Genomic DNA, 16,726 nt, shown 5'->3' with positions numbered 1-16,726 from the left:
CATAGAACCATAGAATCATAGAATCATAGAACCATAGAATCATAGAATCATAGAATCATAGAATCATAGAACCATAGAATCATAGAACCACAGAATCATAGAACCATGGAATCATAGAACCATAGAACCATAGAATCATAGAATCATAGAACCATAGAATCATAGAATCATAGAATCATAGAATCATAGAATCATAGAACCACAGAATCATAGAACCATGGAATCATAGAACCATAGAACCATAGAATCATAGAATCATAGAACCATAGAATCATAGAATCATAGAACCACAGAACCACAGAATCATAGAACCATACAATCATAGAACCATAGAATCATCGCATGGCTTGGGTTGGAAGGGACCTCAAAGATCATCAAATTCCAATCCCCAAACAGGTGTACGCTCATCTATCATCACAGCAACTTCACCCTCATGTTAAATACCTGAGAAAGGGCACAAACATCATGCAGGCAAATACTGAAGCATGTGTGTATAGACCTAGAGCTACAAATCAGTTGTACATAGATCCAGAAACACAGCAAAACAACAAAGACCAAATTGCAAACCACCCCTACTGTACCTTAGCAGAAACTTTGAGTGTTCAGAGCAGGCACTGAGCTCAGCCTTCAGCTCTGGACAGAAGAAAATCTTGATGCCACACTTTGGGGCTGCCTGTCCTTACTGGAGATAGGCTAGAGCTCTCCAGCCTATATGGATCAAATTGATGACATCAAAAGGGGCAGGTCTTGTTAAGAAACAAATCATGGAAATTATTCAAAGTATGATCCAAGGAATAATAGGAAGTGAATGAACTGGACAAACAAGTTAACATGAAGGTTACACTTGGGTTAAGATTGGTTTGACTGAGGGGAAGGGGTGTTCCTTTTTATTTTCAATGGCCTCAACAGGTTTTTAACTGTATTTCATAAATATCTAGTGAGTTAGCCATGGATCCTGGAAGTTTCTTCCTGCTCTGAGCTTCCCTATCACAGAATTAGCTTTCTGCCTTCTCTCCATGGTTTCCATGACTTGCACGATCACTGGTAATTGAAGCCATTAAGGTTTCCACATGTGTGCTTCAGGAATTACATGCTTTGTTGTAATCTGAAATGATCAACTACTTGGTCAGTGCAAGGTACACACAGTAGTGGATTTCTTCCTGCTTCTCCAAAACTATTGCTCATCTGTAGTGGATTTTCCCATAGCCATTAACAATTTGGCTCATCAGACTGTGGGGCTTGAATGGGTTCAATCTGAGCTATCAATCATGATTTAAACCAGGGCATCCTGCATTTGTTACACTGCTCGAGAAGCTTCTTACAACATGATAGATCTTCTCCAACCTGAATGATTCCATGATTCTATGAAATTTTAAATTAAAAAATAAAATCCATTTGGCTCCTGAATCAACAGCTACAGCAGAGCCACTTGTCACTAATGGGCAAAGCAGTCAAATTCTCATTAGAAACCTCAGAACTCTGAAAACCTGATTCTGTCATGTTCATTTATTTGTCCCCCGCCCTTCTTTCTCTCTTCATTTGATATTGTGCAATAGCAAATGACAACAATAAAGCCTTGACAATGAAATTGTTGCACAATGAACACTCACACGGCAAATTCTGTTGCTTCATTATGACTGCAGGCCTCAGTGCAGAGATTGGCTCAGAAAGCATTGTTCTGATGTGTTGCCAGACAGCCAGGAGATTTTCCTGTGGGAAATGGAGAAGAACTGGATATGCAGACAGTGCTTTCCCCCAAGCAAGATGCCATCTCTGTTGGCCCTTGCTCATTTGTCATCCCATGTCCTGAGCTGGGAGGAGAAGGGAGGAAAACTCTTTGGCTTGCTACAGATTGGTGTTATAGATTCTGCAAATAACAGAATGACCTTTTGTGCTGCAGAAAAGGACTCTACACTGGCTTTCACTGCTGTGGTTGATAAGATGATTCTCTCCCACCTGATAGATTGCTGAAAACAGGAATGAAAGTGATTCAGCACTCAGAACAAACCTTGGTATACCTTTGTATATGCATATATCTCATATCAGCACCAGTTCAGTGTGACACAGAAGGTACAAAACCTCCTGCAGGCAGAGAGCAGAGACTGCAGCTATTGCATGTGGCAGTTATTCCAGGAATTGATGCCCCTTAGGCACCCAAGGATACCCATGATAGAATGCAACACTGAACTGTATGCTGATCTGGGGGAACCCAAATTGAAGAAGGAAACCCAACCCCCTGCTCCCAGCAGTTCTCCTTGCAGCACATCGTGCCATAATTTGCTGCCCACTAACTGCACCATCTGTCTTTCAGTTATTAACTTTCTTCCTTGTTGCATTTGTTTGATGTTATTGCACGCTCTCACACTTGTCCCATTACTTTCCATCCTTATTCCTGACCATGCCTGTATCTTCCAGAGGTTCCTGTTCCTCCAGCAGCCTTCATACGTCTAATGTTAATCTTGACTCTTAGAAAATCAGGCTTTACTCACGTCACTTGGTCCTGGGTGGATGGAGCTGGTTCTCCTGGACTGCTCCAGGCACTCCCCAAGCCATCTTCCCACACTACCCCTCAATGCAGAGGATGCAGCACCCCAACCCAGCTTTCCCCACTCTGGCATTGGCGTGATTTGCCTCCTCCTGTTTGGTGGGAACTCCCTCACATGGCTTTCTTTATGGCCACTGGACAAGCCAGTCTATTCCTCCTCCCACTCAAAGGCAGATAGACTCCTGTGGGTGAGTACAGAAATAGGCAACTCCCAGCATTTCTCCTTGCGTGCCATGGTTGGCTGTGCTGTATGGGCTCGAGCTGGATCTGCCAGGCTCTGCCTATTCTGTCTCTTGTTACTCAGACCCACTTTGCCTTCCTTCAAAGCAGGGCACAAAACTGCTTTCTGCTCTCCATGGTTGTACCCACGCGACACTGGGAGATGTGGCTAAGGGGATCTGTATCTAGAAACCACAACAAGCACTGCCTGCAGGAGCAGGGGAGCATTGAGTTGGCTTCCTGTGCTGGTTTGCTGCTAGCCAAAGCAGCTCCGAGCACCGCAAGGCTGCCAAACCTGCTCACAGCTGCACTGAGCTCCCCAGTGTTTGGATTTATCCCCAGCTGGGCTGAAGCTGGAGCATCTCTACACAGCCCAGAACTCACAGCAACGAGCACGTGCACATTCTGCTAGTCACTGGCATTTAAATATTCCTTAATTACACCCCTGGTTATGAAGAGGCCCCAGGTAACCCCTGCTTTTCATTACGCCTCCACCAGAGGCGCTTACAGCCAAAATGCAGCTGCAGCAGCAAAATCCTGCTGGCTCCAGGATGACCAAGCATTCATTTCCACTCACTCACCTTCCTGAACAAGACGTGTGTCGTGCTCCTGTCATCCCTTTGGGATAACACCTCCCCCTTTTTCTCTTCCTGTTCTCTGCTCTCCGTGCTTCTGCCGTCACAGGCCTTCAGAGGTGCTCTACCCGCTCAGACTCGGCCATTTCAAAGGCTGGCAAAGTGGTGAAGTCCCTCTTCCAGTGGGCTTTTTGCCCTCCTCCAGCTCAGACGCAGGATCTGTAGGACTGCCAACACAGCCGGGACGGACAGAGGTTGGAGAACATCAGCAAGAACCTCTTCTGTGGACACGTGCGATGCGGCCGTGTTGGCATCACAGATCTCACATCTCCATCATGCTTGAACGCCAAATCTCCCCAAGCAGTTGGCCAAGCTCCTGGAGAAAGTGGCAGATGGTATCCCTGGCTCCTCTGTTCTCTTCTCCCACAGCGGTTGCTGCTCCTTCTGGTACCCAGCAGAGAGATGGCAAGGCAGTGTGGGCCAGCAGTTCGCTGGGGTTATTCAGTCCACCACCTCCAGGCTTTCCTATGGGAGCCGGAAGGGATGTCAACAAGAGGAAGAGGCACTACAGTATGGCAGCTAGGAAGGAGGGGAATGAAGAAACCGGGAACAAACTGCGCAAGGGCAAAACAGTCATTAGCAAATCAGTAACTGAAACTAGCTATTACATAAATGGCTGTGGCAGCTGTCATACCTCTGTGGCTGGATGCTTTTCAGTTAAATTCAGCTGCAATGCTATATTTTCCATCCGCAGCCTCTGAAGGTTGCTTTTCTCCTCCTAATGAGCACATCTGTCTGTGCCTGAGAGTTATTGCAATGTCATGGAATCCTCGAGGTTGGAAAAGACCACTAAGATCATCTAATCCAACCATGCCATAGAGCTGGTGCCATCATGGTAAATGTACACACAGCACAGCAGTGAAAACCTTTACGTGTGTAGCAATAATTCTCTGAATTCAGGCTGATCCTTGGGAGACAATGTGGATGGAAACACTGCTCAGGGAAGTGGGGGAGTCTTGGGAGGTGTTCCTGAAAGGTGGAGAAGTGGCACTGAGGGCCGTGGCCATTGGGCAGGGTGGGATGGGTTGGGGTTGGACCTGGGGATCTTAGTAGTATTTTCCAACCTTAACGATTCTGTGATAAAACCTGGCTTTAAAAAATAGATCACATTCTACTCTTAAAATGATGTCAAAATCAACACAAAATGCTAGACTAATGTTGAATATAGCACATGAGTTATTTTTTATTCTTCGGATGTGAATACTGGGAGGTCCATAACTACCTGCACACCCTGGGTCTGTTTGCTGTGATGTTTGGGGTGTGCTTATTCATAAAGCAAACGCTGCACTGAAATGGTAAGCCCTCAGATTTGCCTTTAATCATATGTTTTTCATTTTTTCCATGTCCAGGACAACTTTATCAGCCAATTAAAGAGTGGAAATGGTGCCACGTGGCTTCCAAAACCCGCATGTAACCATGAGTAATGTGGAACGAATAGTCTGCTGTAACTGCCCAAATATGCCTAGTCTGACCTGTGTGGTCAGCTCTAAGGGAAATCCTCCATAAAAAGTCCCTTAGCAGCCCCCGAAAGTTAGACCAGGAATGGTCTGTAACCGAAAGGAGATGGACTGGCACTGTATAAAACCCACCCAAAGGCAGAAACCTCCAAACTTTTCACATACAAAGATAAAGTCCCATATGCTGGAGGCTTTCTGTTTGTGGCACGTTTTCCAAAACAAGAAACAAATGCAACGTGAAGATTTCCTTTTTTGCTCCATCTGCAAGTCCACAAAGATGATGTTCCACCCACAGACAAGGGCAGAATCTTCCACAGCTCTGCAAGGAAACGCCAATCTGAAAGCCTTCAACTCTTGAACTTCTCTCTTCTCTTGCTGTACAATCCTGGGCAAATCTTTGTGCCTCTCTCTGTTGCTTCATCTCTGAAACAGGTGTAATGACACTTGGCAGCATTATTGAGAGGGTTAATTGGTGTTTGTATAAAGCTTTGGTGATGTAAGCTGCCATGTAAGCATGATGATGACTGTTGCTTTGATACTGCTTGTTAATTGCACCAGGATGGGTAGTAGTCATGCTGTAGCATTTAAACATGTTTTTAAGACATATTCCTAGATCTCACCTGATACTTTAACACGGTCCATACTACTCCTGCATTAGACAAACAGAATTCTTCGTGCATTTAACAACCCTACAGGTATTTTCCATGGGAACTCCACGCAATAGACCCCACATCTTTGGGCCTTTAGCTTCCAGCCTCATAGAACGAGTTCCTTGCAACACACACTGCTTAACATAACAGACTTTCTTACCACTTCATCAGCATAAGAGGATAAGATCCAGAGATTATTTTCACTTCTGGATCCATTTGTAGCACAGAGGTCTACAGATAAAGAACAGAAGTGAATGTACACCGAAAAGGCATTCTCCTTTACTTAATGTTTTTTTTCCCCTCAAATTCCCTCTTCCTTCTGACAGAACACATTAATTCCCTCATCACACAAGGACACAGTGAGGCCAATGATGTAAGTAATGCATTTTTTATTACTTTATTTTGAGAAGTGTCTTAACATAAAACACCCTGATTCTCCTCTCCACCTCTGGCACTTCTCAGTGGAGTCTTCCAGAAGGTTTTGGCAGCAAACATGAGCAGCCTGACTTTGACTTAATAGTCAAAGCAACAATTACCTGTGAAACTCCATTCAAGATATCTCTGCTTCCCATGCCCTGCTTTGCCCCTGCAGCTAGCTTTGTTCTTTGTTCAAGAATGCCATCTGGTATATGTCTGTTATACATTAAATACAATATTGGAGTACAAATAGAGTAAGACTGTACTTTCTTGCTGTTGTGATGAACAAGGGCAGGCTCACTTTAATCTGTCACAGACTTCAGAATGCACCCCCAGCACCCCTCAAGGGAAGATTCCCTGGGACACGTCATGAATATTCAGTGTAAACTGAGAGATGGGATGCCGTGCAGTTATTCTGGATGCTATTGGAAATCATGCTGCCTTCCTGTCTTATTTCTGATAATCTCTTACATATATTTATTTTTCAAGTTATTCAGGGTCTGTGCTGGCAGACATAAATCCTGAAGTCATCTAGGTGTTGCTTAGTGACCTCTATAGGGCAGGAAGCATTTCATCACTGAAAGGCTCAGCTGTGCTGGGGGCAATACCTGTAGGTCATGCAGAGGAATATTGGCTGAAAGAAATGAGCAAATCAGACCATCCAGTGAGGCTCATTTTGTGTCTCACGGAAGGAAAACAAATTGCTGCTCTATTCAGCCTCAATCTGACTGCAGGACTAAATTGTCATTTTAAAGAGGGAAGAAAAAAGAAATGTTTAGACGCAAAAACGTGCTTTGAAATTCCAAATGATCTCCGTGAAGAATGATTAACTGTAAGGATTACCTTTCTTTAATGGGATTTCAACAGCAACAAAACCACAGCCTTTATAATGGCTTCTGAAGGCATACATCCATCTGGCAAAGTAATAGCTTAATAACATTCTAATACCAGGCATGCTGCACTTTGGATATAAAAGGCAATCATACAAATGTCAAATGCGGAAGCAGTGAAAGGCTCTGAGTGAAAGCGATGAACAACAAAGAGAAACTGGTATGTCATAGCTCATCTCTTGGTGATGTCATTAGGCCACTCATGGCCACTGATAGCCGTGTGCCAATTATCCTTCGGGAAGCACAGGATGGAAAGGTGAATGGGAGCAGAATCCTGGTGATGGAGTTCGTTATCTAGTATCAGGGGAATAAACCAGGAAGAGGAGTGACCTTTACTCCTTCTGACTCAGAAACAGGCTGGAATTAATTTGTAAGTACTAATAGCTTCACGTCAATCATCACAAAGGAGGTCATCCTGTCCTTCACCAGGCAGGAGAGGAAATAAAAAGGAAGAAAAAAAAAAAGCTCTGGGTTCAGCAGGTTTATTGAGGATTCCACCTGTGGTGCTCAGGCTAAATTGCCTGTCCTTTTATTTGGGTCACCTGAGGCCAGCGATTGCCTGCTGCCCCTCCAATTTAGTCTGTAGAAAATGGAGTAAAACCCAACAGAAGTATGATGCCTGGAAATATTCACCTGACCTATAAATGAACAACATTGATCATTATCATAGCAGCAGTGATTATGGAAAACACGGATTATGATTCATGTTTGGCATGTGCTGCTGCAGAACCTTTAAGCCAGAGAGCTCGAAATGGGTGACGCTCACCAAATGATTAAGCACACATGCTTCAACTGAAGGCAGATAAATAATATTTGCCTTCCTCTGAGCAGAAAATCGGAGCTTCAAAGCAACAGAATGATTGCTTCGTGATCAACAACGAATCAGTGAGACTTGGGAAGCATCACAGCCCTTATGTGCAGCTTGAGATAATGAGCCAGGTTGAAGTTGTTTAGGAACAAGTTATCAGTTCCCTATCAAAACAAAATGATGGGGAGCAGTTTCCTAGGAAATCAAAAGGGTCTGGCTTCTTCAAAATGGCATAATCTACTGGATAACAATGCACTGTACTTCTGTAATACTGTTAAGCAAACATGTGCTATGGTGACAAAACATCCAGCAGAGGGAGGTTACTCATTTTTAAGTGAGGAATTGCCTCTAGATGAAATGTATAGGACAACTTCATTCAGTAAATGCCAGTGTGTTTGTTAGAGCAATGAGACCCCTCAGCTGGGGAAAGAAACACCTGTCAATGAAATGGAAGCACATTTAGACGGAAGGCAGCAAGGTGTTTTGATACAAATGGTATTCATTGGTCATAGGCAGGCCTGGAAGGGAGGCATCTCACACGCACTTGAAATTAGCAGGGAATTCAGGAAGGCAGAATATAATTACTCAAACGGAACCTGGCCAAGAAGTTTGTGTTAACATCCTGTACTCTTACACAAGGATCTGTGAAGAAACCTCGGTCAGGGATATCTCTAGGTCTGAATGCACACTCAGACGGTGAGGAATGGGATCAATCAGTGTATCGTAACCAAAGCGACCCTGAGTGATTTAGTTCCTATCACAGCCCCCATGTGTACACGGGGAGCTGCAGCTGATGGAGTGTGAAACCACTTCAGATTGAAAATAGTTTCCTGCCTTTAATAGGGTTCAGATTTTCAATTTTTTTTTTGTGAAATCAAAAGAAGGAAAAAGACTTGTAAAAGTTTTGCTTTTCCCTGAATGAAGACAGACACTTTTAAAAGGCAAGAATAAACACAGTTCAGCAACATTCAACTGCTGCTCAAACAGCACGAAAGCCAAACTCTGAAGCCCTCCAGGTAACAGTGTCCAGGAACAGATTTCACACAGCGTAAATGAGAAGCACAGTGCTTTTCCTTCCGGCTGCTGACAAACCACCCAGGGAACGAAGCACGACAGCGCTGCGCCGCTCCAGCAGCGGAAAGAACAAAAAGTTGCAATATGTCCGCAAGCTCCTGCTGCCCTCCATCGGACACACAGGGGAAGCGCCTGCTGCGGAGCGCACAGCGGAAGTCAGCTGACCCGGAAGTCAGCTGACCAGGAAGTACGCACGCCGGAAGTGGAGATGCTATTTCCGGAAGCAGACGGCAGCACTGCGCCGGCTCCGCCTCGCCGGGCCGCCATCTTGGTTGGAAGCAGCGGTCGCGCCGCAGCGGGAGGTGCTGGGGTCTCGGCCCTGCCCTGCCCGGCTCAGTCCGGCCCGCTGTCCGTTCTCGGCGCTCCTCCTCTTTCTGCTTCCCTTGCTTGGCCGCTGGCTGCGGGCCGGTGGAGCGACCCGGCGGTGGAGGGGCTTGCTTTAGCAGGGAGAGGTGAGTGGGGCCTGCAGGGCGAGCTCGGGGAGCGGGGGCTTCCCATCCTCCGCCTCGAGGAACCTGGAGCTGGGCTGAGGGCAGGCCTGCGTGTCGCCGTTTGCCTTCTTGTCCGTTCTCCTGGGAGCTGCCGTGCTTGGGTTGCTGGGATCGAAAGGCCTTGGTTTAGTTCCTCGTCCGCCCTGCCTGTGTTGTATTGATGGGGAAATCGATGTCCTGTGCTAGCTTCTGTAAACGTTCTGGTTTGTCTTCGGTGTTTAAAATGCGAAGGATCTCTCGGATAAGGCTCTAAGGGGTGTAGGAACCCCAGTAGGTGTACGTTAGTCTGGATGATTTCAGTCTATTTTCGCTAACTGGTGAAGGGCGCTGTTACAAAGCTCCCTTTTTTGTTCTAATTTAAAAGGCGTGATTTAATCTCGGCTTTAAATTCAAAGCTGACTTCTTTAGAATTTTTTTTGGTGGGTATTTAAAGAGATGTATTTTAAAAAGTGCTACTTCGTTCAGGAAAAAATACTGTATATTAGAGTGACTTACAGTACTTTTAAGGAAAAGCAGGTTAAAAGTGTTTATTTTGAGGAGGATTTTTTTGTAGTTGTTGTTAGTGGTATAAATATTCTCTAGAAATATACTTCACTGAGTGTATTGAATTGAATAGGAAGCTTTAAGGCATTTTCTGGTGTCCAACCCTGCTATCACACGTGAAAATTATCTTAGATCTTTATAGAAAGCATTCATAAACCTTCCCAGTTTTTCCCCTGAATTTCTAGAGCTCTGAAAGAAGCTGAGTTGCTAAGTAACTTGTTGTGCTTCTGTGAGGGAAGGTGAGCTAAGTAGCATTTGCTAATCGATGTCTGCTCTGTAGATGCATTGCAAGGGCTGATACATTCTTTGTCATGAAAACAGCGTGGATTTTCCATTCTTCACACTGAATTGCCTCATTTTGGATGAAGTTCTTCCTTTGGAAGGGAATAATCTGGCTCAGAAGATCTCATAAGCTTAACTAACTGCCTGCCCTAAGCAGGCAGCAGATTGAACTTAAAATTCCTCCTCCCCGAAGTCAGTAATATGATGACTATTATTTTTTTTTTTTTTGCTTGTGATAGAAAGAGTAAATGAATTTAAATCACAGGCAGATTTGCACCGTGGATATTGTAACTAATTTGGGAAATGAATTATTGAAAAGGACTAAGCCCTTTAAAACGTTATGGCTGTGATTTGTGCCCAGCCTAAGCCCAGGAATGGCTGTTAACAGTTCAAATAGGTTCTGTAGTGCAGTTCATTTTCATGATAGCAATTCTGTGCACATACATCCACAGCAGTATTCTGGAAGGGGTGTTTTTTTCCCATTTGGGTGATGTACAGCTTCTCTTGGGAGTGTGTTGGTTAAAACTGCGTGTGATTCTTGCTGCTTAAAAGCGATGATGACTGTTTTTAAAAAGATGCTGTGTCTGGTAGATGTTGGAGCTGTATTCAAGAAAGCATCACAGCCCTACACCTGCTGAGATTGTATTTGTATATATCTTTTGAAAACCAGATGAGCAGCAGCAGTAATAAGAGAGCACCAACGACAGCAACACAGAGACTTAAACAAGACTACCTTCGAATTAAGAAAGATCCAGTGCCTTATATCTGTGCAGAACCCCTCCCATCTAATATCCTTGAATGGTAAGACTTAGAACGAGCTGTTTGTGCACTTGTGGAGAGAACAAGACTTTCCTGGTCATCAGGTCTGACTCCTTCACCCCCTATGGATTGCAGGGGAGCCTTGGTTCTGGGAGGTGGCATATGGAACTTCTTGAAGTGATGCTAGTCTTCTTTCTTTCTAGAGAAGTTGATGGCTGGTGGTGTGAAGGCTCTCACACTGTTTGTGTTTTCTCCTTTGTTTTAGGCACTATGTTGTCCGGGGACCTGAAACAACTCCTTATGAAGGTAAAGGCACGAAGCAAAAGTGGGCATTGGTTGGCATGTCTCAGTAATTGCATGGCTGATTGAATGGGCAAAGCACAGCTGTGGTAAATAGCCCTGAGAACTGTGAGTGCAGTTGCAAAGCAGTCTGTGACTGGTATGGTAGCTTATGGAAAAGAGTGAGGGGTGCAACTGTCTGTTAATCTTTCTCTTTGTATGATAGTGAAACCACATTTGTTACATTTTCTATTAAGTAACTTAGGGAACTCGCTTTAGGACAGTCAAAATAACTTCATAAAACCTCATTTTCCTAATATTTCATCCCTTAGGGCTTGTTTTTTTTTTTAGGATGGTTTGCTTATGCCTTGCTGCATGAGCATCTCTCACTGAACTGAGAGCTGTATTGTCTTTATGAAGTTCCTTGGAGAATCCAAGGACCAGAAAAAGCTGTGTTAACGTTGTGTGCTTCATTGTTCAGGGTGTCTTCTGGAGCCTTTCACAAAATGCTTTTGAAGTTCAGGTTCTTCAGAGATCTCCATTTGCAGTTAATTGTGTTTGTGATACTCTGAAGCATCGGTGTTGTGTTAAATATGCTTTGGCTGATGTTCCTTGAATGTATGGCAGGCTAGAAAACAGAAAAGAGTGTTTGTAATAGAGATGTAATTGTCTCCAGAGTGAATGTGCTGCAGGTGTGGGTTGTTTCAGAGGCACAAAATGATGTGCTTCATCCCTGTAGTGTGAGGAAGAGAGGGAAACAAATACAGGGTTTTATTTAGCCCAATCTGAATACCTTTAGGACTTCATCTTAATGCAAAATAAGTAATTCATCTCTTTGTGTAATGCAGGTGGCTATTATCATGGGAAACTAATATTCCCCAGAGAATTTCCTTTTAAACCTCCTAGTATTTATATGATTACACCTAATGGAAGGTTTAAGTGTAATACAAGGTAAGGATTTTCTTCTAACACTTAAAGCAATAAACACCACTTTTGCAATATGTGAAGCACGCAGTGGTTTTAACAACAAAAATGAAATGCCTTTTTGTCTCATCTTTTTAGGTTATGTCTTTCAATCACTGATTTCCACCCTGATACGTGGAATCCAGCTTGGTCAGTCTCAACAATCCTGACAGGCCTCCTTAGTTTCATGGTGGAAAAGGGTCCCACCCTGGGCAGCATAGAGACTTCAGAGTTTGCAGTAAGTTCCACCTTGTACCTTTTGGGCTGCTTTCAGTTTAGGGGCTGCTGAATGTGACCTCTAGGTTAACACAACAGTGAGAGCTGATGTTTTGATATCTTATCTACTGCTGGCAGGGTGAATCCAAGCAGTTTTAGGCAGCGTGGGGACAGGGAGGATTTCTAAGTAAAATTTGAAATGCTTTTTTGCTGAAGTGCATGCTTAGGACTTTTGGTGCTTGTGGTGGCAGGGATGTCACTGCAGCACACCAAGGCCATAAGATGAAGGATCAGGAGCAGAGGTTGAGTTTAGAAATGCCTAATGATAATATTGATGGGTATGCAGTTGCAAATGGTGTAAACTATCTAACTAGTTTCTCCCATTTGTGTGGGAAGGAACCAGGTGCTGTGTTTGAGCTGTATTTGTTTTGTTCCTGTGCTCATAATTCTTCTTTCCTTCACAGAAACGACAACTTGCTGCACAAAGCTTAGCATTCAATTTAAAAGATAAAGTCTTCTGTGAGCTCTTCCCTGAAGTGGTGGAGGTAGGGGCATTCAATTCATGGAGTAACTTGGTTTTCTTTAGCTTTTCACCTTCCCTGTGTTGATCTATGAGCTAGTTGTTTAGGACTCTAAGGTCTATCTACTTTTATCAACCTTAGAGGCCTTTTAAAAGACTCTTTTGCAGTTTGAAAGAATTAAAAAGTTCAATTTCAGGATTCAAACGTTTTGCTGTTAAACAAAGATCCACTGTCAGGGGAATCAAAACACTTAGAAACATAGAATCATAGAATGGCCTGGGTTGAAAAGGACCACAATGCTCATTCAGTTCCAACCCCCTGCTGTATGCAGGTCACCAACCAGCAGCCCAGGCTGCCCAGAGCCACATCCAGCCTGGCCTTGGATGCCTGCAGGGATGGGGCATCCACAGCCTCCTTGGGCAGCCTGTTCCAGTGCCTCACCACCCTCTGGGTGAAAAACTTCCCCTAATATCCAACCTAAACCTCCCCTGTCTCAATTTAAGACCGCCCCCCCCTTGTCCTATCACCATCCACCCTCGTAAACAGCCGTTAGTATTTCCTATTGTTGTTACAGCCTTGACTGCTACACGTGCAGCAGGCATGGCTGTGATGCCAGTATTTTACAGTTGTGTGTACTCTGCTGAGTTGGAGTAGAACTAAGCTTTGTGTATCTGGCTTCAAGAACTGAGGTTCTGAAATCTGTTCAAAGCACACAAAAGCTTCACCGCTTTCAGTTTCAGCTTCCCCTTTTTTTTTTTTCTTCTTTTTTTTCTTCTTCTCCCCCTCCAGGAGATTAAACAAAAACAGAAAGCACAAGAAGAGCTCAACAGCAGACCTCCATCCCTCCCTTTACCAGATGTTGTCCCTGATGGGGAAGCACACTACGGTCAGAATGGAATCCCCCTTCTTAACGGGCACGTTCCATTGGCACCTGCCAACCACCCTGGCCTCCAGCAGGCCAACCGTAACCATGGACTCTTGGGTGGAGCTCTGGCGAACTTGTTTGTTATAGTTGGTTTTGCAGCCTTTGCCTACACAGTCAAATATGTACTGAGAAGCATAGCGCAAGAATGAGGAGAATAAAATCCAAGACCAAATTAGATGTAGTTGCTGAGTGAGTGGGACTCTTTGGGCGTCTGACTTTTGACACTGGGATAAACGTTTTGTGTTACCAAATGACAGGTGAAATCTTGGTTGGCTCATGTCTTGAGTTTGGGAAGTGGAGTATGTGCAGTTAGTCAGAAAACTAAACGAAGTTCTGCTCGCAGATCCTGTTGTCAAGTCAAAGCATTATTGATGAAACACCAACATTTCTAGTGCTTTGATTTTTATAGCACTTCTCCATCTGTTATTTGAGATTTGAAAACCTGAAGCAAATAAAGCTTTTTACTTCATTGAACAGTTTTTAAAGGTTCACACGTGGTGCATATCGTTTTAGTTTCATTAGGGAAGAGTCTGTACACAATTGGAGGTGAGTCAAGTGGAGGAAATGCTGGCTTCATGAGGACTTGGTTCATGTGAACGTGGATGCTACAGAAGATAGATGTCTTCATTTTTATGATAGAATGAACATCATTGCATATCTAGTCAGTAGTGATCAGATGAGTGGGGAGAATAACACCGTGTGTGTCTAATGTGCTGTCTCAATTGTCACCGTGTAATTGGAGGTTTTATTTGGGCTGCAGGGGGTGCAGTTGTCAGCCTGTAGGAATGGTTAGCCTGAGAAAAGTGTCTGGATTGCTCTTTAGTGGGAACACAGCTAGGCAGTGTTGTTTTGGATTCGTTCATTTAGGGATTTCCATTTGGGGAGGTGTTACCTTTGAAAGCTGCAATACTTTGTTGTGATCACAAGGTGCCACTGTTGAAAATAAAGGTTCACAGACCAATGGAGAGTTGATTACCAATTGAGAACATCTCTGGAACTGCTGGGTTTTAGACACTGAAGTAAACCCAACCCTTGTGAAGTCAGTCTTGTCTGAGTATCAGGTGAGCTGCTTCAGTGTCAGCTGCATTAACCTGAAATGCCACAAGCCGAAGGAGGTGAGCCCCTGGCATTAGCTCTGCTTGCTTACTTGAGAATGGGCCAAAAAATCCCAGAGCAATGCAGACAAACCCACAAAGCCCAACTACTGATTTTTTTTTTTTTTTCCCTAAGTTTTTAGAAGCTTTTGGCTTCTAGTTCCGAGTTTGTCTCTATTCCTCTTCTGCTGGTAGCAATACTGTTTGTTGGTGAGATTGCAGGATTGTGAATAAAACAGTGAAGCCTCGAGTATAGTTTGAAAGCCTGAAGTGACTTTTTCAACTCATCCTGCTTTTTTTTTTTTCCTGCTTACTTTTACCTAAATGCTTTTCCAGAGGCGAACATACTGTGCCTTCTAGAATTGGCAGTGATGTCTTGTCTTCTGAGGAGGGTGCACTTGCTGTCAATGGTACAAAAAAGGTGATAGCAGGGTAAGAAGCTCTGCCTCCAGCTGCTTTGTCTGTTAGCTGTTGTGAAGAGCCCAATCAATGTTACCTCATGTACTTAAGATCCTTTTTTTTTTAAACTGCTTTATTTTCCCTTTCAGATTTATTCTCTCTCTGCTTCTCCTCGGTATCTTGAATTGTAAGCAAAACTAAATGATAAACCCTTGAGCCGTGCAGTTTAGAGCTTCAATAAACGTGACCAATCCTCTGCAGTAGGTAGGGATTATCAAAGCTAGCAGGACAGCTCTACACTAAAGAAATCTTCAAGTAGATCTGAGATAAGGGAGGGAGGGGAGGTGGGGAAGGCTGGGTTTTAAAATGTATTTATAGATTATTTTTTTTTGATTCTGTGGTTTTACCAAATCTTATTTATAACTAATTTGCCTCTTGTATGTGCATAATCAGCTCTTGTGAAAGGAGAAACACCGATTTTATGTGTATCTGGAAACAGTTCTGTCAGTGTGGAGGTACTGTGAAGGAAGGAGGGGTGTCAGTCTTGCAGTGATGGGGTTTTCCAGGTGGCTTGTCAGTGACTTTTATTTATGTTTTCTTCCTCAAAGCAGATGGACCTTTAACTGAGGCTGTTCTGCCTCTCATATCGTTCAGATGTGTTTGTGTTCTCACAATGCCTTTTTGTTTTTAACCATTGACGTGGCCTGCAGACAAAAGCTTGTGAATGGTTGTCTGTGTTTATCTTATGGAAAATCTTTTGTCCACATAACTGAAGACAAAGGCAAGGAGCCCTCGGGTATGGTTAGATGGCATCTCTTGTGAAATGTACCTTGCCAAGGTGAAAGAATGAGTAAAACTGGGAGATGGCACATCATAAAATGTCTCTTAGGAGAAAGCAACAAGCAGTTGGCACTAAGCTATGCACGAGCATCTGCAGGTGGGTCCCTTGTTTTTAAGAAGTGCCACAACTGGAAACAAAAAACAGCCTCTTGTTAAACCCTGGAGATGCTGCACCTTCTGTGAGGATTGGCAAACACAACAAAAGAAACCCCAAACCTTACTTTGCATTTGCAGTTTCTCTTCAGTATCCTGGATTCAGAGATTGGACAGTCGTTTTGGGTGCTATTTGTTGAAAGCTGGGAGCAATATCTGATTGAATCCTTGCACTTCTAGCTTTACAAAATGTCCATAGGTGTCCTTGCTCCTTGCCTTTGGTAACAGAAGACTTATTCCCTTTTGTGTAGTTTGTCACTTTGTTGTTTTTTTTAAGGCATTTATAATAAGATGCAGTATCTGATCTTTTTGTTACCAAAGTCAGTAGGTGGAGTAAACCATTCTTTGCCGTGCAAAAATGTTACCATACCCTGAAGCAGTGCATTACTTGATGTAATAAAAGCTGTCCCTCAGTGTGTGACATTGGAACGAATGGTTGCCCCTTCACTTTCATGCTGCAATTTCATAGATGGCTGTAAGACGGTAAGGAAGTTTTGCAACTTGGATTGTGAGACATCTCAACGATGGCCTTTAAAGATCTCATGACTTTAACGATCCTGGATTTA

At 43.8% G+C, this 16,726-nt stretch overlaps 1 protein-coding gene across 1 annotated transcript; it reads left to right on the top strand.

The window, feature by feature from the left end:
• Positions 1-8,954: 8,954 nt before the first annotated feature.
• On the top strand, positions 8,955-15,023 carry UBE2J2 (ubiquitin conjugating enzyme E2 J2). The gene is made up of 7 exons (XM_042883323.1): positions 8,955-9,147; positions 10,682-10,812; positions 11,036-11,076; positions 11,898-12,000; positions 12,112-12,250; positions 12,693-12,773; positions 13,539-15,023. The coding sequence occupies exons 2-7, from the start codon at positions 10,682-10,684 to the stop codon at positions 13,821-13,823; spliced, it is 780 nt and encodes a 259-aa protein (XP_042739257.1). The 5' UTR covers positions 8,955-9,147; the 3' UTR covers positions 13,824-15,023.
• The last annotated feature ends 1,703 nt before the right edge of the window (positions 15,024-16,726 follow it).

This window comes from Lagopus leucura, unplaced genomic scaffold (genome assembly GCF_019238085.1).
Source record: "Lagopus leucura isolate 7727_CA_CO unplaced genomic scaffold, USGS_WTPT01 Super-Scaffold_100037, whole genome shotgun sequence".
Taxonomy (NCBI): domain Eukaryota; kingdom Metazoa; phylum Chordata; class Aves; order Galliformes; family Phasianidae; genus Lagopus; species Lagopus leucura.
Note: the sequence above shows the minus strand (reverse complement) of the source record. Positions and strands in the feature narration are given on the sequence as shown.

Bases quoted from the DNA above. Each gene is read 5' to 3' on its own strand.
- UBE2J2 (XM_042883323.1), top strand. From the start codon at position 10,682: ATGAGCAGCAGCAGTAATAAGAGAGCACCAACGACAGCAACACAGAGA. The intron at 10,813-11,035 runs GTAAGACTTAGA...CCTTTGTTTTAG, and splicing joins CCATCTAATATCCTTGAATG to GCACTATGTTGTCCGGGGAC. The intron at 12,251-12,692 runs GTAAGTTCCACC...TTTCCTTCACAG, and splicing joins TAGAGACTTCAGAGTTTGCA to AAACGACAACTTGCTGCACA.